Below are 20,863 nucleotides of genomic sequence, written 5' to 3'. Positions count from 1 at the left end.
TGGGCTCTGTGCTGAGAGCAGCAAGCCCAATGTGGGGCTCGAACTCACAAACTGTGACATCATGGCCTGAGCCGAAGTCAGATGCTCAACTGAATGAGCCACCCAGGCACCCCTAATGGATGGAATTTTAATATTCTATATGAAACTGTCTCATCATCTTGTCAAATACAAATCTAAAAATATTTTTCCTTGCACTTAAATCAATGTAGTATGCGTGCCCATTCATATATACTGTAATTAGTTTTCAATGAACACAAAGTGGTTTGTGTTCACTAAAAAGTAACCCTTTGGGGCGCCCGGGTGGCTCAGTTGGTTAAGCGTCCGACTTCAGCTCAGGTCATGATCTCATGCTCCGTGAGTTCGAGTCCCGCGTCGGGCTCTGTGCTGACAGCTCGGAGCCTGGAGCCTGCTTCGGGTTCTGTGTCTCCCTCTCTCTCTGCCCCTCCCCTGCTCATGTTCTGTCTCTGTCTCAAAAATAAATAAAAACATTAAAAAAAATTTTTAAGTAATCCTTTGACATGAGGGGGATATTAATTATACAATAAACTAAGTAATTAATAAAGTGATGACTAATCTTTTGACATGAGGGGGATATTAATTTGTACAATAAATTATCGTTCAATAAATCAAGGATTTATATGAAATGTAGACCTAAAAATGGTTAAGATGGAAAAGTTGACGTTATGTATATTCTACCACAATAAAAAAAATAATAATTTATAAAACAAAAGGTTATGTCCTAAATACGTTAGAAGTCTTACTCACTCTATAAGATACGAGAATATTTTTGGCAGTTTCATTCTGGTTCTTTAATTCTTGAACCGCTTGCCTAAATATACTTGGTATTCACAGCAGATAACACATGGTAAACAGAAATGTAAAAAACAAGGAAGTAGAATTCAGTGAAAACTGAAAGTTCATGTCAAGTAGTTCATGCTCTTGACCCTTTAAGGGGAAATGCCAAGGAATGAACGTGTTTCCAATTAACTCAAGCCTTGCTCAACATTTAAAGCAGCAAGAACACAGCACATAGATCATCCCAAACACTCATCCCCAAATTCTTCCTGGAAGCCAAGGAATTCTTCTGCCCACCTCCTGGTATCCGGAGCATCTGAGAAAACTCAGCACACTAGCAATGGGGCTGCAGCAACTGCCTGACTCTGAGCTCACCAAAGACACGGGGGTCTCTGGAACAACCATAAAAATCGTGAAGGAACCAAAAATCAATAAATCAATAACAACTGCTTCCTGACGGTAACGCCTGGTTTTTCCCAGTCACTTCCTTGATCAGTTTTCCCAAATGTATGTACGCAAGCATGTTTAAATCATTTTGTGTCACATAATACATCTCTTGTCGATAGTTGTCAAGACATCGCATGCGCATGTGTGTGCGCATGTGCACGCTCCCAGCTAGATTTACAAAAGGAGGCACATGGCTTCCAGTATCACGTGGCTTTCAGTCAATGTCTGCCGATTGGCTAAGCAAGCAATGGACTCAAAATCCTTCAAGAAAAAGGCAGTCGTGTTAGCTTAACAGTGTGACCCCGCAACAGTCCATTTCAAGGTTTTCTCTGTCCCACAAATGCCATGTGCCTGTCAGCAGGCATTTCATCCTTTTAGCTAAGTCAACTAAAGACAACACCTTAACACAAACTGTATTCAAGCTTATAGGGCACTAAAGGAGTAAACAGTTGGCTTTATCACTAATTGTATGCCTTCTAGGCAAAAGCAGTAAGATAAAAGAGAGGGGGATAATAATATGCGTATATATGATATTGATGGTATTATACAGTTCAATATTAACCCACAAATTTAAAGGTTATAGGGGCGCCTGGGTGGCGCAGTCGGTTAAGCATCCGACTTCAGCCAGGTCACGATCTCGCGGTCCGGGAGTTCCAGCCCCGCGTCGGGCTCTGGGCTGATGGCTCGGAGCCTGGAGCCTGTTTCCGATTCTGTGTCTCCCTCTCTCTCTGCCCCTCCCCCGTTCATGCTCTGTCTCTCTCTGTCCCAAAAATAAATAAACGTTGAAAAAAAAATTTTTTAAAAAGGTTATAATCTGAGTACTCCAGAAGTTTTAGTCACTCTACGGTATAGGATATTTGGGGCAATTTCATTCTGTTCTTTGCCTAACTCCATTCAGTACTTACTGAGTTCCTTTGTAAAATCTCCTAACACAGTACTTGCTATAGAATAGGTGACTACTTGTGCATTGAATCAAGTTGAATGGCATGGTTCTGGCTTGGAAAAGAAATGCCTACCTTCCATGGGCCATTTTAAGAACCCCACTACCTTGTTGAGTCTCTCCTCAACTGTTTAAGGCATTCCAGCATCTTCACCTTAATTGATTAGAAAAGCAAAGACATGTTTTGGCAATTCACAGACTATCCTTGGGACGCTATAACGGAGTCAGCCATGACATTTTTCCTCTACTGAAAGTGATCTTGGGTTTAGAAAGTCATTTTCGAAAGTTGCCAGTTCTGAAGATCTTGGCTGCTCTGACTTCTCGGTGCACCACAGTCGCGGTACATCTATTTCTCAAAAATCAATCCCCAAATGGACAATCCAAACGCTTTAATGTGTGCCCTCCCCTGCAGAAGACAGAGTCACCCCCATTCACGGAGCTATTCTTTTTCAAAATATAATCTATTACCTCTGAATGGCTTGAATTTGTTCTCCAGGTCAAATTCTTGTCTTCCAAGCCGAGATAGGTCGATTCGAAGATCAGGACATATGGCGTACTCCTCAATTGTCTTGCTGATCTGATAGATTTTGTCGGAGACCACATCTGGGGCAGGACCTAACACGTGAAAATAGCACGTCACCCAAAAGAAATTTTTTAAAAGGTGTCTGCAGTTTCAATCAGAGAAATGTCATCTCCTTCACCGCCAAGCAAAAGAAAGGTGCATTTGTTCTCCAAACAGTGGACAAACAGTTCACAGTTCGGTTAGCCTCTGTATTCCTTATGCTGTATTCATCCATGATGGAGGAAATTTGGTCAGCCTCACCTGTTCTACATAGGCTAATAACCCACATGTTTGTTTGTCTGAATCCGCTTCTGAGTAATGATACATCTTCCCTAAAAATAGTTTCACACCTGCTAGGGAGACCCGGTTATGTAATCTGCTTTATTCAGGATATGAGACATCAATGGGATATGCACTTGACACAAGTGAGAGATCCCAGATTTAAACTGCAGCCTCCTAAGTGCATCTAGAGAAAGAAAGTATGGCTTCTACTCCCAGGTCTGCTGCCTCGTTGAGGCAGCTTACCAGGGTCAACCATTTCCCCCAACTCACGTTCTCTAGTGACTTCCAAGTTCTTAAAAGGAGGTTAAAGCAGGGTGCCTGGGTGGCTCAGTCGGTTAAACTTCTGACTGTTGGTTTCGGCTCAGGTCACGATCTCATGGTTTTGTGGGTTTGAGCCCCGCATCAGGCTCTGCACCGGCAGCACAGCCTGTGCTTGGGATTCTCGGTCTCCCTCTTTCTCTGCCCCTCCCCCACTCACTCTGCCTCTCTCAAAATAAATAAATAAAGTTAAAAACTTTTTTAAATAGGGGCACCTGGGTGGCTCAGTCGGTTAAGCGTCCGACTTTGGCTCAGGTCATGATCTCACAGTTCGTGGGTTCGAGCCCCGCATCAGGGCTCTGTGCTGACAGCTCGGAGCCTGGAGCCTGCTTCGGATTCTGTGTCTCCCTCTCTCTCTGCCCCTCCCCTGCTCATGCTCTGTCTCTCCCTCTCCTTCAAAAATAAATAAATAAATAAATAAATAAATAAATAAATAAATAAATAAATAAATAAATAAATAAATAAAACATTTAAAAAAAACTTTTTTAAATAAATGAAATGAGGTTTAAACAAAAAATATTTGATCCGTTTCCTTACAAGATCAAAAGGACAATTAGGTTGTGATACACTTTAAATGAATAGAAAATCAACAATTCATCCTCTTTCTGTTTTTCTTTTCTTTTTAATTTTTACATCTTAATGCAAGTCACTTTAGATTTTTTGCAACAAGTTTGGGAAATCAAATGAGTACACTCAATCAAATGAGTACACTGAGATCTAAAATATAAACGATAGACAATAGATGGGTTGTGTATGAATTACCCAACTATATTGTAACTTTCAACTGAAGATAAATCTAGAAATAATTTCTTTTCTATCCTAATCCTTAGAGCTACACTGTCTAATACAATAGCCAGCTCTGTCCCTCACTTTTAAACAGTCCGAATTTTAATGACAAAGCACACCTGTTTCCAAAAGGAAAACAGCTTCTAGAATGTTGGTTTTCTATGATGTCTGTCAGCCACTCACATTGTTACCCTCACAGTTCATCAGCAACCTCTGTAGCCGCTGACAACTTCCAAGTTCCTTGACGTCATCTACTCCGATGACTTTTCCTCTTCATTTTAGCCAATGGCTGGCAGAGTCATACCTGAAGTATTGTTGTCGCCTGAAATCCTTTCAAAAATATCAAATCTGGTTGTCCTCAGCCCATAAATTCCTTATCTGCCAGCCACCCTACTCTGTACCTCTGCTGAACCTGCTCATTCCTATCCTAATGCTCGTCATCACCTGATTAATCACAGGCTAGTGGTCCATTCTAGTTTCCGTGGTCTCTTATCCCAGGCAAGACCCTCTGGTCTACCATTTGAGCCATACCTTTGTCAGCATAATAACATGAGCCAACCTTTACTGAAATTTACATATACCGCATTTCACACTTTATATGGAATTGGGCACTCACAAAAAGCAGATGAAGGAAGAATTCGTATTATCCTCATTTTCCAAATGGGGAAACTGAAATTTGAAGAAGGGGGGAGACCCTTAACCAAGGTCCCATCACTGGTAATTAACAGAGGCTGGATTTTGAATCCTAATAGTCCGATGGCAGCTCAGACATCCGTAATGAGTACAAGCCCCCCCGAGGCCGTGCCAAACCCACGCTGCCATTCCCCAACCCTGGGACACTGCCATCACCTTCCCCCACTGCTGCCATTCCCAGACTCCCACACATTGCTGGGGGCGGTTACAAAATAACACCGACTGCTTGCCCCTAAGAATGAGGCTGCTTCACTGCACAACTTCCTACGAATTCTCAACAAATTTTCCAGGGTACCTTTTACAAAATATGTTCCAAGTCCCTTCTTTATCCTTGTCCCATGATCTGAGCGGGCAACCTTTCTTCTTACTTTCTTTTTGCATAGATCTAGGAACTATTTCCCCAGACTTCCATTCTGCACCCCTCAGAGTTGCTTCCTTCCCCATTTCCTTGCCTTCTTATTCAAATGTTCTGCCCTCTTCTCCGAATCTAGGCTCTGATTGAGCGCCACAGCTTACTGATTCTGTGACATGGCGTTAAGTTTTTGAAACCAGTTTATTCCTCAGTCACTTCATCGGGCTGTTAGGAGGATTAAGGGAGACAATGCATGTAAATAAAGGTCGGACTATGGTGCCCGGCACATTGTAAGATTCAAAAAACATCCAGTATTTTTATTACTGATTCCATTTCCCCTCTAGCATCTTCCCCTATACTTAAAAACATGCTCACAAGGGTCCTGTGCTCTAACTCCATTTTAAAAGCAACATAGTTCCAGGGACGCCTGGGGGGTTCAGTTAGTTAAGCGTCAGACTCTTGATTTCGGCTCAGGTCATGATCTCCCTCCCCATCATGAGTTCAAGCCCCGCGTTGGGCTCTGCACTGAGCACGGAGCCTCCTTGGGGTTCTCTCTCTCAGCCCTTCCTGCTGCTTATGCTCTGTCTCTCAAAATAAATAAATAAACACAAAATAAGATAAGATAAAATAAGAAGATAAAATAAGATAAAATAAAATAAGATAAAATAAAATAAAATAAGATAAGATAAGATAAAATAAAGTAAAGTAAAGTAAAGTAAAGTAAAGTAAAGTAAAGTAAAGTAAAGTAAAGTAAAATAAAATAAAATAAAATAAAATAAAATAAAATAAAATAAAATAAAATAAAATAAAATAAAAACAACATAGTTCCAGATGCGTCCCATTTCCCTGAATGCGCCTACTAATTCCATAAAATGTATCTGTATGGCACACAATGAAAACAGGTGAATGCTTCTCCCAAAAAAGAACTTATGGTAAAATTCATTCTACTTTGAGTGGGAAGAAACCAACTGAATCTCTCTATGCCATCAGGAATGTGAGCTTCGTTAATGATGCCAAGGCATGGAAACATGAAGAATTAAGTGTAAGAGAGGGACTTTCAATAGAGTCAAAGGCTAAATAATAAACTCAATCCCCTCCCTCTATGGCTGAGTAGGTCTCACTTCCTCCTGTAATTTAGTCTACAAAATGGGTATTTAAATAATATCTTCTCCCTTTATGCCGCACAAGATGTCATCGAGATGGCTGAGGTGTTCTTACAAGATATGAAACCAAACATAAATTCCAAATGCTTACTTGAAATCCATTGTTTAGTTTGGCAACTTACATATCGTATTTCTCTGCAAACTCCCATTTTCTGAGCCCATTCGATTTCTTGCGTTAACAGCATATAAAATACCTGAATACTGCCTGTTTTTTCCTGAAATTCTCAGTACCTGTTGCAAGACTAGATGTGGTCCTAGGTGTGATTTTTTTTTTAATTTTTTTTCAATGTTTTTTATTTATTTTTGGGACAGAGAGAGACAGAGCATGAACAGGGGAGGGGCAGAGAGAGAGGGAGACACAGAATTGGAAACAGGCTCCAGGCTCCGAGCCATCAGCCCAGAGCCTGACGCGGGGCTCGAACTCACGGACCGCGAGATCGTGACCTGGCTGAAGTCGGACGCTTAACCGACTGCGCCACCCAGGCGCCCCCTAGGTGTGATTTTTAATGAAGGAGAGCTTCTCCCATCACGGGACACTTTGTAAGGTGTTTTGCGGGTCTTTTTTTTTTTTTTTTTTTTTTAACACTTGATGGGAGTGAAGTTCCTTTGCTTGGATAATGTTCCAAATGGCTGTAGGGAGGGGGAAATAATAAATATTGCCTTCAGATTCATAAAAGTAACTGCTGTTGGTTAAACATCAGCTCCTACCCACCTATAATAGCAGACTCAGGGTTCAAGATTAAAATTTAGAGACTTGACGAGCAGATGGAAGGCATGGTTCTGGGATGAATCCTGTTCTGGGATGAATCCTGTTCTGGGATGAAACAGCTATAAATAACATTTTGGAGGCAACTGGAAAAATTTCAATATAGATTAGGTTTTAGAGGATGTTAGGGAATTAGTGTTATTTTTGTTAGGCCTGATAATGTAGTTATGTAGGAATAGGTCTTTCTTTTGAAGAGATGTATTCAGAAATATCTAGGTGTAAAATGTCTTCATGCTCTAATTTACCTTAAAATTAGGGGGAAAAAAGCGCAAAATGGAAAAACAAATAATGGACACAAGCTACCCATTTATTATTCTCCTTAACTTTATATGTGTTTAAAATTGTGTTTCGGGGCACCTGGGTGGCTCAGTTGGTTAGGCGACCGACTTTGGCTCAGGTCCTGATCTCACAGTTCGTGGGTTTGAGCTCCACGTCGGGCTCTGTGGTGACAGCTCGGAGCGTGGAGCCTGGTTTGGATTCTGTGTCTCCCTCTCTCTCTGCCCCTCCCCTGATCATGCTCTGTGTCTCTGTCTCTCAATAATAAATAAACATTAAAAAAAATGAAAATTGTTCTTCTAATTCACCCCTATATATATAAACCACCCCACTAAGACCTCCAAACTATAAATTTCTGTTAATATAAGAAAAAAGTGGAACGATCATAAGCATTTCAGTGAGACAAAGTCAACGCTATAGGAAAGAGGAAGTCTATGAGTTATGCTAAAAACTCATCTGTCTGGCTTTGAGCAGCCATGTGAACTTGAACAAGTAAGAGCCTCTTGGGGATTTGATTTGTTCATCTGCCAAATAACAGGAATGGTCTAAATGACTTAGAGTAAGTTCCTACTTTAAACTCCAGAGCCCTTCTAGGGGTGCATGGGTGGCTCAGTTGGTTGAGCGTCCAACTTTGGCTCAGGTCATGATCTCGTGACTTGTGGGTTCGAGCCCCACGTTGGGCTCTGTGCTGACAGCTCAGAGCCTGGAGCCTGCTCCAGATTCTGTCTCCCTTTCTCTCTGCCCCACCCCCACTCACACTCTGTCTCTCTCAAAAATAAATAAACATTAAAAAAATTCTTTTTTTAATCCAGACCCCTTCCATATCAGATAAGCACCAATTATTCAACCATTTGACCGTGCTAAGAAGTGCAGAGGCACAAAACACCAAATAGGTTCGAGATCTCATTAGGCCACCTCAAGCGTTGTGGGGTTAGTTTTATATGTCAACCTGACTGAGCCCCACAGTGCCCAGATATTTGGTGAAACCTTATCCCGGGTGTGTCTGTAAGGGGGTTTCTAGAAGAGATTAGCATCCAGGAGACTGTGTAAAGTGCCCACTACCGGTGGCCTCATCTGAGAGCCCACTGAGAGCCTGGACAGAACAAGAGGCTGAGTAAGGGAGAAGTCACTCTCCCTGTCTGGCTTCAAGCTGAGACAGTGGTTCTCTCCTGCCTTTGAACCTGAACCTGGTCTCGGACTGGAACTTCCACCATCAGTTGTGCTGTTTTTCAGGCCTTGGGACTCAGACTAGAACTCTGCCATCGCTCTCCTGGGTCTACAGTCTCCGGACTTTTCAGCCTCCATAATCATATGAGCTAACTCCCTCGCTGGGTCCGGGGCAGGTGTGGCTGTGGATAGGCCCTTTAAGAGCCATCCCTCAGTTTGTCATAGACCTCAGGTTGAGGGCGGGAGCCAGTTGGTCTTCGAAGCCAGATGTTTTGGGGGGGCGCATCTCTCGGGTACCAGTCTTAAAAGGTGGGGTGCCCAGTGTAGAGTACGAACCCTCCCTTTCTTGGGGAGACTCTCTAGGTTTTCTGTTCTCTCCAGAGGGTGGATCATTTCACCGGTGGTGGGTTTGTGTCCCAGCCTCTTCAACCCACTTCGAAGTGGTTTCCCTCTCACTTGCCCTATGAAAAGGGGTTGCTGTGCTAGTTTTTAGGTTTTTGTTTTTGTTTTTCAGAGGAAATCGTTCCATATATCGGTAGATTCGGTGTGTCCATGGGAGGAGGTGAGTACCAGATATTCCTACGTTGCCATGTTGAACGGGAACCCAGCCAATTCCTTATAATAAATCTCTTTATAGCCTACTGGTTCTGTTCCTCTGGAGAACCCTAAGACAGATCCCTCACTGGAACTTTCTGAGCCACTTCCTCTCCACCTTGCTCGCCTACCATCAGAGAGTCATTGTAAGACTACAATAACCTAAGAGGACAGAAACCGTGAAGATTAAGGTATCCTCTAAACTACATACCTCCATTGGCAACATTGAACTTCACGCCAAACTCTCCAGCTGGTCCCCCAGGGCAGTGGCTGGCTGTTAGAATGATTCCACCGGCGGCCTTGATCTTTCTGATAATGCAGGAAACAGCAGGTGTCGACAAGATGCCATTCTGTCCAATAATCAGTCGTCCAATCTAGATCAGCCAAGGAAAAAAATCAATCCAGTTACACGGGATCAAAGGCATTTCAATGGGAAGTGCCCCAGGCTCTGTTAACACACAGTCAATCACTTGCAAAAGGCATAGAGTGGGCTTTGGGTTAAGGGGTAAAGGAGAGCTCTGGCATTGCCTCCTGCCCAGTATCTCCAACACCAGTTGGGGCACCCACATGTAGCAGCCAACTATTAAGCTGTAAATTGGACCTGCCCCATTGATTTTTAGTAGTTTGAAACATCCACTTTATATATATATATATATATATATATATATATATATATATATATATATACAATTTATTGTCAAGTCAGCTAACATACAGTGTATACAATGTGCTCTTGGTTTGGGGGGGTAGATTCCCATGGTTCATCGTTTACATACAACACCCAGTGCTCATCCCAACAAATGCCCTCCTCAATGCCCATCATCCACTTTCCCCTCTCCCGCCCCCACCATCAGTGCTTAGTTTGTTCTCTGCATTCAAGAGTCTCTTATGGTTTGCTTCCCTCTCTGTTTGAAACTGTTTTTTTCCCCTTCTCTTCCCCCATGGTCCTCCATTAAGCTTCTCAAGTTCCACATATGAGTGAAAACATGATATCTGTCTTTCTCTGAATTATTTCACTTAGCATAATACCTTCCAGTTCTTCACATTGTTGCAAATGGCAGGATTTCATTCTTTCTCATTGCCAAGTAGTATTCCATTTTACATATATATACACACACATACACACACACACACACACACACACACACACACACCTCTTTATCCATTCGTCAGTTGATGGACATTTGGGCTCTTTCCATAATTTGGCTATTGTTGAAAGAGCTGCTATAAACATTGGGGTACATGTGCCCCTCCAGTTCTGATGACCAAAGGGTTAGCATGAAGGTTCTTAGAACCTTAGAACCTTCATGAAGGTTCCTCTACACAAGAGGTTCTTAGTTTGTTACTGGCTTAGAAACTCTGCACATGAACATGCTAGAAATTACAAGAAAAAAGAAATGGAGGTTTTCTCTGCTTCATCCCCTTCTTCTCTCTGCCTCAGCACAAATTCATACAGAAGAGTCCTGGCTTCCTATAGCCTTGTCGTCAGCAGGTGTATTTGAATGCACTCAGAACAACCACTCTTATGAAGGCAAGAATTTTATTTCTGCCACTGACAGTGTGTGTTGGGACACTGGAGAAACTATCTGGCCATGCTAGGCAGAGATCTGGAAGTCATCCATGGGTGTGGCCAGAGTCTTTCTGTAGCTACTAAGCTGAATTTTAAAAAAGAAAGCCACATAGCCCTACAGAGTATTACTCGGTATGCTTTGTCTTAAAATAGAGACCAATGTCATCTAATCCCGTGGTTCGCAAATGTTACTACAATTCAGAATCCCTAAGGAAGCCTTCAAGTTACCAATATTCAGACGGCATCTCAGACTAATTATACTGGCCTATCTAGGAGTAGGTCAAGGCTTCATAGTCTTTAAAGCTCTACAGGTGATTTCAATGTTCAGTTGAGCTTGGTGATCAAACCCCCTTGTTACTCGAGGGACCAGCAGCATGGGCACCACCTGTGAGCTTGATAGAACTGCGAACAAACTCTAGCATTGCTAGAAGTAGGTCACCGACCAAATATGACAATGAGGGAAGACACAGAACAAAATGTGCAAAGAACAAACACAAGAGCTCCAAGAACAACAGAGTCCTGGGACGATTTAGTATAGAAAGACCCACAACATCCCCAGAGTACATATTTTCAAGTGGAGGAGACAGATCATAAACAAAACAGCCTAATAATAATATTTGCTAGTCAGATATGTATTAGGAAGGAAATCAGCAGGGTTCTGTGATAGAGAATAGTGGGGTGTCAATTTCAATAATAGCAATAAACATGACGATCATAATAGCCGTGCAATGGGAATTCCTAGAAGGCTTTAAGCAGTGGAAGTGACCTGATATCATTTACATTTTAAAAGGTCACAGGATGAGGGGCGCCTGGGTGGCTCAGTGGGTTAAGCGTCTGACTCTTGATTTTGCTCAGGTCATGATCTCACAGTCACGAGATGGAGCCCCACGATGGACTCCACGCCTGAATGCGGAGCCTGCTTGGGATAAAACAAATAAATAAACATTTTTTAAAAAAATAAACAGATCACAGAACGAGCAGTCCAAACGACCTTTTTAAAAAGCAAGTCGTATCATGTCAGCAAAACGTTTCAATGACTTTTGCACCAACCCAAAGTAAAGCCAAAGGTGTCAACGTCCTCTGTAAGCCCTGCAACACCTGATGCCCTCTGCTGTCCTCCTTCCTCTGCTCTAGCTGTACTGGCTGGTTTACCGTCCCTCAGACACATCAAGCATGATCAGGGCCTTTGTCTTTGCTCTTCCCTCTGCTTAGAACTCTCTTACCCAGATATTTGCATGCCTGCCTCCTTCTATCTTTTGGGGTTTCTGTCCCAATGTCAACTAATCAGAGACAGCACCCTTGACAGACCTGTATAATACAGCACCCACACATTCCTAATTTTCCTATTGCCCTCTCTTTCATTTAGCCTGTTTTAATCTTCTATAGTATGTATATTACCACCTAATACTTCCCATTATTATTCATTTATTTCCCTGCTTTATAGAAGCTCTAAGGTCTTTGTTTTCTTCACTGCTATATTCTGACACTCTAGAACAAACCTATTATGTAGTACGAACACAATTAATACGTTGAATTAATTCACTGGAAAAACGAACGGCTGCTATGTGAAGAATGCGTTAGAGTGATGAGCCGAAAGGTCAGATGGAAGGCTATCACAGCAGAGCTGAGTATGGATAGTCTTGGACTAGGCAAGAGGCAGGAGAAATGAAATGAAGAGATTCTATTTGAGATTTTGGAAGAGGGAGAATGAAAAGAACATGTAGTTGGAATGAAATACGGAAGACTGGAACTCTGGTACCCAGCCTTCAAGATGGCGCCCAATGACCCTTGCCTTCTGGTAGTGGGGTCTTTGCGCAGACCCTCCCACACCAACAGGGCAGAACCGCGTGGTGAGTAGAACACTGAAGAACTGAGAGTGTGTGGCTTCCAAGGTGAGGCCATACATGACACTGTCGCTTCCGTCTTGCTCTCTTGGATTGTTGACTCACTCTACAGGGGACCAGCCATTGTGTCATGAAGACACGCAAGGAGCCCTGCATAAGCACCCATAGGGAGAGGAACTGACAGCCAGCGGCAACTAGCCAGCTGTGCAAGTGGATCATCTTGCAAAGGATCCTCCGGTCCCTGTCAAACCTTCATATGACAAAGACCCCAGGAGTATGTGACTGTGACCTCATGAGAGTCCCCAGGTGAGAACAACCTATCTAGCTGTGAGTCAAATTCTCACCTATCTAGCTGTGAGCCAAATAAAGATTCGTGATCATTTTAGGCCATCAGTTGTGTCATAATTTCTTGCACAGCAATGAACAACGAACACAAGGGCCAGTGAGGGAAAGAATCCACTCCCAGATTTCTACCTTCAATAACTTAATGGGTGATGGTGTCATTTATCAAGATGGGAAAGACACAGGGACAATAATCACACTAGTCACCGCCCTCAAGGAATAAGTCTGTAGATTCACGACTCTGAAAAACATTTGTAACCTTTGTTCGCAAATTTCTGTCTCTCCCACCTTTTAGAATTGCTCGTAAAGAAACAATCTTTAAGGGGGGACAGGGAGAGGAATGTGTGCGTAGATAATTCTTACAGTGGTATTCGTTAGAAGTGAAAAATTAAAAACAGTCTTTATAAATAAGAGAGAATAAATAATGAAGGACCTATCAAGTAAAGCGTGATGCACCAACATATAGAATATTCCTCAGCCATTTTAAAGGATAATTACCAAGGTTGTGCAGCTGTGGTAGACTTGGTTCACAGCCCACAAAACATTATGATCCGCTTCCACAGGACAGACGTGTCATTGAATAGCACCCCCCTCGAGCCCCCAGCCAGGGGCTACATTTCCCAGACCACCCTTGCATCTAGTGTGGCCACACGACTAATTTCACAGCAGACGATAAACGAACAAGAGAACGGAACAGAAGTAACGCCTGTGCCTTCTGGGCCAAAGATGGTGAGAAACAGATCTACCTCGTGTGCCTAGTTCCTCTTCCACAGACTCCGTGCAGGTGAACGCGTGGCTCTAGGAGATACAGAGCCACAAGATGGAAGCCAAGAGTCTTTGCTCAACAGCCAAAACCCTCTGACAGGGGTGAGAAATAACTCTCCACTGTGTTTAAAGGCAATAAAAGTTGTTTACTGTTAAAAAGGCTTACTTGCTATAACAAATGACGTTTTCTTAAATGGTATAGAAGGAACACAGACAACGCTTTAATGCTAAATCAAAAACGCCGAATACAAAGTAAGTGTTACGCTATTACGACAATGTAAAGTTCTATATGCCTTGTGACCAGGACTTGGAAAAAATACAAAAATAAATAGGTACAACTCATTTGTTAAGTAGTCAAGATTATAGACCAACTTTATATCTGAAATGAATCTCAATGATTTCTTTTTTGAAAAGGTACTATATATTCTGTTTAAGAAGGTTAATGTGAGAAAAAAAATACTTGAATAAAAATTCAGCCTTTAACATTCTGGTTATCACTGATTAACAGAAGATTAAGTTCGAATTATCTGGAAATTTTACCCAGGTAGCCCTGCTCATTAAACCACCGATACCATAAAAATGGGGTAGGGCTGTACGCTGAATATGAATCTAGTTGGGGGGCATCTGAGGCACGATAAGGGCTGGAGAAGATACATGAGAGTAAGTGACAGTGCTTCTAAGGTAAGACACGGGAAATCACGAAGATATTTGCATCCCCTGCGAACGCTCACTAAAAAGTGACTTGAGCAGGGAGTGACTTTACAAATCAAGTGGGTAGGATGACCTGTTCTGTGAATACCGGTCAGCTTCTTACCCCAGCCACTCGTGTCATTGACCGACGGGCTCAGGAACAAAGCGGCCACAGTGGCAAGAAGGGAGGTTATACATGGGCTCAGCAACATAGATTTCCTCTCGCCAAAGCCAACCTGGCTACGGCCACCACTGGGCGTGCGATCTGCCAGGAGCAGAGACCAACACTGAGTTCCCAATATGGCATCATTCCCGAGGTGATCAGCTAACCAGCTGGTGGCGGGTTGATTGCATTTGGACCACTTCCATAAAGGTGGGGAAGGAACTTTGTTCTCACTGAAGGAGAGACACAGGAGAGAAGATACATCCAGAGGAAGAGGCAGAGATCAGAGGAAAGTGGCCACAAGCCAAGGAATGCCAAAGAATGTGGGAGCCACCGGAAGCCATAAGGGGCATGGAATGATTCTCCCTTAGAGCCCCCAGTGGCAGCACGGCCCTGCTGGATTTCGGACTTCTGGCCTCTTAACTGTGACAGACGAAATTTCTGTTGTTTTAAGCCACCGTGTTAATGGCAATTAGTTACAGCAGCCGTGAGAAACTAAACCAAAAATCTCTAAACAAACGCAAAATCTATATTCATTTCCTGAGGCTCTGATGTAGCCAATTGCCATAAACGTGGTGGCTTAATAAACCAGACAAAGTGAGTCTCTCGTAGTTCTGGAGGCCAGAAGTCTGAACTCCAGCAGGGCCCCCTTCCTCCAAAGGCTTCAGGGGACAATCTGATCCATGCCTTTACCAGCTTCTGGTGGCCGCCCTGCATTCCCGAGCTGGTGGCCGCATCGCGCCATCTCTGTCCTTCCTCTTCACCTCACCCTCTGCTCTGCGCGGCTGTTTGTTTCCTCGTCTTCCGTCAGCTCTGCCTCTACCAGTCATCCCAAGACAAACGTCATTGGGGGAAAATGTGGTTTCAAGAGCTAGTAATTGATCAAAGAAATAGAGCCTTCGGAAGCCCTGTTGTTGAAGCAAAGAGCACTCACTTTCAAAGTTAAAAGATGGAGATGGGAGTCCTGCCTCCCCCGAATTGCATCCCCCTCCTCCAACACTTCAAATTCGCTTTCAGACAACAGGTTATCCCTTAAACTACCATTTCACTACCATTTCCAACAGAAGCCCTAGAAATGTTCCCCATCTCCCCCGGGCCAATGTAGCAGACCGTTGCAGTGCAAGGAGTCAGTCGACTTACACAAGCAGCGTTGGCTTTGTTTACGGCATTGAGGCAGCATCTGACTTGTATTCCCGAGTGAAACCCAGACCGCAGCCCAGGGAGGGGGGGTCCACGTCAAGGCATTCTGCTGCTCCCTCCTGACCCCCCCCCCCTCGCGGGGCTTTCTCCAGTTTCCACGTGATCTGGTTTTGGCTGGAGGAGGGGGGACCAGGGTGGGCTTTCCTGCCACCGAGGAACACGTCCTTCTGTTCCCGCTTGGAAAGAGGGGCAAAGTGGACCCCAGTGCACGGTCACGTACACACGCAACAGGTGGCACCCACGTACGGATCCCAGGTAGCCACGTGAACACTGTCACACGGACAAACGAGAGACACACGCTTTCCCAGACACACAGAGACACAGACACGGCATGAGCTTGTTCCTACTGAGCCGGGACTCCTAAAATCTTAGGACAGAGAGGGCGGAGCAGGGGGCAGCATGCAATTAGCCACATTTCCCGGCTGCGGGTACTTAACCCATCTCGCTGTGTCCGTTCTCCTAACTTGCTGTCAGTACCTCCCATCAGCTCTGAAACCTCACCTGGACCGCGGCAGGACTGCTGCACCCCTGCATGGGCGTAGCATCGTCGCTGACGGCGATTCTCCTAAATTAGATTTAGCCACGAGTTCACAGTTTCTAATTAACTCAAAGTCCTAGAGAGCAGCGCTGTGCAGCTGAAAGCCGCAGGCGAGGATCTCAGAGCAGGGGCAGGATTTTGACGCCACGTGAGTTTTCCCCGGTCACGTAACACTAATGAGTCCGGGATTGTTTTCATGTGTGAACGAACTCCCTTAACTATGCCTCCCCCCGGATGATTTCCTTTCAGCCTTAAATAAGTCATTTGTTAAAAAGAGTCCCAAAGCGAGAAAAGAAAAAGTAAGCATGACATTCCTCAATATTCTCCACTCGCAGTGTCACAGCCCTGCAATTCCCAAAGCGATCAGAGCACAAAAAGAGCAATAAACAGAAGCTTCCTTGATGGTTCACAGAGCGAGTGCTGTGCGGGACCACACAGCCACCGCCACGGCCATCTCCAGGCTGCATGGAAAGCCAGATGCACAAAGACATATTTCCTGTCTTCTCGGCTAAACGAAAACCAAAACCCATGAAGAAAGGCCAAAGCCAGGCTGCCATGATGGCAGGGCGTCCTTCCGCCTTTCAGCCCCAGCTGCCAGGGAGGGCCGCCAGGCTTTGTGCAGTGCGGTACATGAGGAAGCAGGAGACCGGCTAAGCGGAATTTCGAGAAATAACAAACTCAAGACATGGATGTGGTTATCCAAACATCAAGGGACTTCTCCATTTGCACATGGATAATTATGCAGTTACAGGCTTTGTTACATGGAGACCAGATGGGAGAAACAGCCCATCCTCAGCTTCCCGTCCCCCTGGAAGTCTGTATGCACACACTTAGGGGCTGGAAGGGGAGACGAGAGCCCACTAGAATCGAACCGAGATGGATTTCGCATTCAGTCCCTAACTTCCGGACAGGTGCAGAGAGGTTGCAGGCATCCAGAAGTTTGGGCCAAGTTCTATTTCTCAAGAGCTCATTGAGAACCAGGCCATCTAGCCTTCCTCAGGTGCAATAGGGGGGCGGTGAAATTAGAACTTCTGTCCCTTCTGGTATTTAGGTAATTCAGTGCTTGGAAAATACTGAAATCTTCACCTTAAGGTACAGAACTTGGCTCACTAAAATAAGAAAGGGTCGGGGCGCCTGGGTGGCTCAGTCGGTTAAGCGTCTGACTTTGGCTCAGGTCATGATCTGGCGGTCTGTGAGTTTGAGCCCCGTGTCGGGCTCTGTGCTGACAGCTCGGAGCCTGGAGCCTGTTTCGGATTCTGTGTCTCCCTCTCTCTGACCCTCCCCCGTTCATGCTCTGTCTCTCTCTGTCTTAAAAATAAATAAACGTTTAAAAAATAAAATAAAATAAGAAAGGGTCTATTTGCTGTTGTTTTATGAAGTGATCAATCCAAATGAAGACCAGGATAGGAACCACTGGATCTACCTGGGTCAAGAAGGCAGAGTTGAGTGCCCAGAGATGATCTGAGATTTAGGGATCCAACAAGAAAGGAGATACAAACTGCCTCGCCACCTGCTAGCTATGTGGCTTCGGGCAAGGTGCTTCTGTCTCTTGGTTTTATTATCTAACGGATGGAGGGTGAGAGGAGGTAATGTAAGCAAGCTGCAGCTCAGTGTCTGACACCAAGTAAATACTCAGGGCCCTACCCTTGCTTTCCTTCCTCTTCCTCGTACCATTTCTTAATTCTTAGGTGTGAATTCCGTAATTCATAGCAATTGAATCAATTTGTCGTTTTGCTAACCTACAATGGTTTTCTAATTACAAATATATATAACACATATGCTATATATACACATATATACATTATATATAATGTATATTATATATACATATTATACATACACATATGCACATAACATATATGTTATATATTACATATGTGTGTATATGTATACATACGTAACATGTATATATGTAATATATAACATGTGTGTACATGTGTGTGTTATGTGTGCATGTGCATGTATATATTATATGTATATAATATACATTGTATATAACATATATGTGTAGATATGTTATATGTGTTATATGTGTGTATATAAGTGTGTAATATATATACATATATATTATATATACACTTATATATAATTACATATATCTATGCAAATATATATAATTAATTATATATAATATATATTGTATATAATATAATATAATTATATACTATATATAATATATGTTGTATATAATATAATTATATACTATATATGTTGTATATAATATAATATAATTATATACTATATATGTTGTATATAATTATATACAATATATATAACAAATATATATAATTCAGTAAATATATATAATTACTTATATATTATATACATTCCTTTTTTGAACATTTAGGAAGAACACATCAGCAAGAAGGAAATAAGAGTGATCTGTAAATCTAAAAATGAACACTGTTAACCTTCTGTGTGTACTGTTTGTATCTTGGTATCTCCGTTTCCCTTTCTGTCTCTTTCATTTACATAGTTCCATATTTTTGCAGAAGGGATTTTCTGTCACCTACATCTTTCACTTAATATACCCAGCCCTTCCCTGGCGTCTGTGTCTCTAGGTCACTGACTATTCTTCCACAACGCGATTTTAGCGTCTATATAGTCTTCCATTATTTAAATGTACCGTCCTTCATAGACTAATATAAAAGCGTTCTTCCACCCGAGGTTTTTAGATGCGAAACTAAAAAGCGTTTGAGGACTAAAACCACGCTACAAAATCAGGTAAACCGAATGTAGCCTGCCAATAATGAAATAGCAAATTAGTTGTAACCTGCCTACGTAAGTACAAGGTCTTTTTTCTTCGACCACCAGGCCTCCTGACTGAGAAGCTGCTGACGCCCATGGTAAGGAGTGACAGGACCATGTCTGTACCCCTGTCGTGACCTGCATCTTTTTCTTTCCTTGCCCCTGTCTGTGCCTCTGACGTGTACTGTCTCCTGCTATGTGCTATGCCGATCTCCTAACTTACCCGTGGTGCTGAGCTCACTGCAGAAAGCTGTCCCTGCAAGACAGATTCCTGCCTAGAACAGTATGATTTATATTACTTATATTTCTTACTTTCAGCCCATCCAACTCCAGCACAAGTTCTATTCATTATCATAGAAACATAGATCATTTGGGAACATTAAGTCACCTCCTTCGGGTCTCTGCAGGCTTCATATGTTTCTGAAATCTGGTCTACTCTCCTCTTGAATACATCCAGGGAAGAAGACATATATTTGGAGGAGGGGGAGTTCTGTGCACATGTGCACACACATAAGCTATTTGATAAACTTTCTAAATGCTTAAGAATACTTTCCATCTGGCACAATTATAGGTAGACAGAAAAAAATTATATATATGTATACACACACACACACATATATATACACGAAGATACACACACACACACACACACACACACACGTATATGTGCCTATATGTTCCCCTCAAAACTCAGTCTCTAGAGCCATGTGTTTTTTTTTCAGAGTAGTTGTCACAATCCATTAAAATGCATTTATGTGGCTTGTTAAATAAATTCCATCAGGGGGCGCCTGGGTGGCGCAGTCGGTTAAGCGTCTGACTTCAGCCAGGTCACGATCTCACAGTCCGTGAGTTCAAGCCCCGCGTCAGGCTCTGGGCTGATGGCTCAGAGCCTGGAGCCTGCTTCCGATTCTGTGTCTCCCTCTCTCTCTGCCCCTCCCCCGTTCATGCTCTGTCTCTCTCTGTCCCCAAAATAAATAAACGTTGAAAAAAAAATTTTTTTTTAAAAGAGAAAGGTACCCATTCTTACCACTCCTATTTGACATAGTATTGGAAGTCCTAGCGAGAGCAATCAGGCAAAAAGGAAAAGCCATGTAAAAGGCATCCAAAAGGAAAAGATAGAAGTAAATTCTAAAAAAATAAAATAAAATAAATAAATAAATAAATAAATAAATAAATAAATTCCATCAGACCCATTTCTGTCTGGTTGGGAGATAATCACAGGCCATTTGCTAAGAGCCCCCACTCCTTACACTCTGTTCCAGTGACCTAAAGACCCCCGGCAATAAAAGATTTACAACTCAGCAAGATTCAACAATTTACTGTTATTTATGACAGCAGGGCTGGGTCTTCTGTATTATATTCCGCGTCTGCATCTGTCACTTTACGTTTGGGAGATGCTGTCCAAAAAAAGATTATGCCTCCTAACCAAACATTCAGCAAGGCTGCAGGACCAGGCACCCCTGACAAACATCCTGAGCGAACACTTTAACACATCTCTAGTGCCTACAGCTGTGCATTTTCAGACGCCTCAGCAGATTAGCGTGGAGTCTCTTAGCCTCTGCCTGGTCTGTTCCTCTCAGTAATCTCTCACGTGGCCCAGTCCATTAGGCTGGAAAATCCTCATGATACGAGCAGATTAAGAGCTGGCTTCGGGAGAGGGGTGTTCTGCCTTAACACAGCGCGAGCCTCAGAAAGGTTTAAGGTGTGGAAAAGCTTGGCCCGGACTCGGCTAATTCGTAACACGAAATAATGCACAGACCCTGCGAAGAAAAACAATCCTTTGAGTTCAAGTCCATGCCAGAGCAGCTGTTGCCACCTCGATGTCCGAGGCAGGGTGTGTGTGTGTGTGTGTGTGTGTGTGT

The 20,863-nt window shown here is 43.2% G+C and overlaps 1 protein-coding gene across 4 annotated transcripts in view; it reads right to left on the bottom strand.

The window, feature by feature from the left end:
• PGM5 (phosphoglucomutase 5) overlaps positions 1-20,863 on the bottom strand; it is a 184,761-nt gene that overhangs the window by 154,523 nt on the left and 9,375 nt on the right. For 2 of the 4 annotated variants that reach the window (XM_045043402.1, XM_011288248.4), the window contains exons 2-3: positions 9,353-9,515; positions 2,651-2,797 (exon numbers count right to left, since the gene is read on the bottom strand). In XM_045043402.1, the coding sequence (XP_044899337.1) occupies positions 2,651-2,797; positions 9,353-9,515 (310 nt within the window). Of the gene's footprint in view, positions 1-2,650; positions 2,798-9,352; positions 9,516-10,295; positions 10,323-16,216; positions 16,265-20,863 lie in introns of those variants that run through there. The other 2 variants (XM_045043403.1, XM_019815739.2) reach the window with 2 other exon arrangements.

The sequence above is a fragment of the Felis catus genome, chromosome D4, assembly GCF_018350175.1.
Source record: "Felis catus isolate Fca126 chromosome D4, F.catus_Fca126_mat1.0, whole genome shotgun sequence".
Classification (NCBI taxonomy): Eukaryota; Metazoa; Chordata; class Mammalia; order Carnivora; family Felidae; genus Felis; species Felis catus.
The sequence above is the reverse complement of the archived record's forward strand: the minus strand, read 5'-3'. Positions and strand labels throughout refer to the sequence as shown.